The following is a 1,312-nucleotide window of genomic DNA, read 5'->3' on the forward strand; positions in this document are numbered from 1 at the left end:
ACACGCACACGCGCACGCACACACACACACACTATACCCTGCTTCTCCTGCTCACCTTCTGCTGGGTAATACCCTGAGCGACAGTACCGTCGTACACGCACTATACCCTGCTTCTCCTGCTCACCTTCTGCTGGGTAATACCCTGAGCGACAGTGCCGTCGCACACGCTCTATACCCTGCTTCTCCTGCTCACCTGCTGCTGGGTAATACCCTGAGCGACAGTGCCGTCGCACACGCTCTATACCCTGCTTCTCGTGCTCACCTGCTGCTGGGTTATACCCTGAGCGACAGTGCCGTCGTACACGCACTATACCCTGCTTCTCCTGCTCACCTTCTGCTGGGTAATACCCTGAGCGACAGTACCATCGCACACGCACTATACCCTGCTTCTCCTGCTCACCTTCTGCTGGGTAATACCCTGAGCGACAGTGCCATCAAACACGCTCTATACCCTGCTTCTCGTGCTCACCTGCTGCTGGGTAATACCCTGAGCGACAGTGCCGTCGTACACGCTCTATACCCTGCTTCTCATGCTCACCTTCTGCTGGGTAATACCCTGAGCGACAGTGCCATCGCACACGCTCCCCTCCTCCATGACGCTGTCTAGGAACGCTGTCAGCTTCTCTTCGTCGTGACCTGCGTGTGACCCCGACGTCTCGACGAGACAGTAGAACTCTCCGCTCGAGAGAGGATTCCTGTCAAACGCCGGAAAGTTGCAGATAGATCTAGACGCACTGCAGATGTTATATACCTCTACCACCATATATATACACACAGAGGAACCCGATAACATTACAATGCATTTTCGGTACGGGTATCAGTTTTAATGGATAGCCTGACCCATAAAATTGAATTAACTGATAGCCTGACCCAATTACATGAATTGACGGCCATCTTGAACGCAATCTTAAATTTCAACTATCCTTTGCATGATTCAGAATGTCTACCCAAGTTTTTTTTACTCCCAGGGGTGTCCCCTACATGAATCAAGCGTCAAACTGCGGGGACATATAAATGCACACAGGACTTCCCCCAGCTGATAGACTATAGTGAAGTGAAACCATGTACAGTGAAACCTGTGTTAGCTGACACGTCCATAGAAAAGACACCACCCATCTATAAAGGACAGTTTTCTGTTTTTTTCCTTCAGTGGCAGTTATACAGTAGGTGCGTTCACACTGGCGCGAATTAGCGGGCTGCAAAACCCGGTTTTTGTAGCTCGCTCGAAAAACTGAGCTTTTTACAAGTGTGAACGCAATTAGCTCACTAAATCGCGCTCCAAATAGCCCGCTCCTAAGACCACTTCTGACTG

General features: G+C 50.6%; 1 protein-coding gene across 1 annotated transcript in view; it reads right to left on the minus strand.

The window, feature by feature from the left end:
- Nucleotides 1-486: 486 nt before the first annotated feature.
- LOC106813061 (D-2-hydroxyglutarate dehydrogenase, mitochondrial-like) overlaps nt 487-1,312 on the minus strand; it is a gene marked incomplete at its 5' end in the record, with an annotated part of 6,816 nt that continues 5,990 nt past the window's right edge. Inside the window, one exon of the mRNA XM_014817105.1 lies at nt 487-695. Coding sequence (XP_014672591.1) covers nt 515-695 — 181 coding nt within the window. The remainder of the gene's footprint in view (nt 696-1,312) is intronic.

The sequence above is a fragment of the Priapulus caudatus genome, unplaced genomic scaffold (genome assembly GCF_000485595.1).
Source record: "Priapulus caudatus unplaced genomic scaffold, Priapulus_caudatus-5.0.1 Scaffold721, whole genome shotgun sequence".
NCBI classification, from domain to species: Eukaryota; Metazoa; Priapulida; class Priapulimorpha; order Priapulimorphida; family Priapulidae; genus Priapulus; species Priapulus caudatus.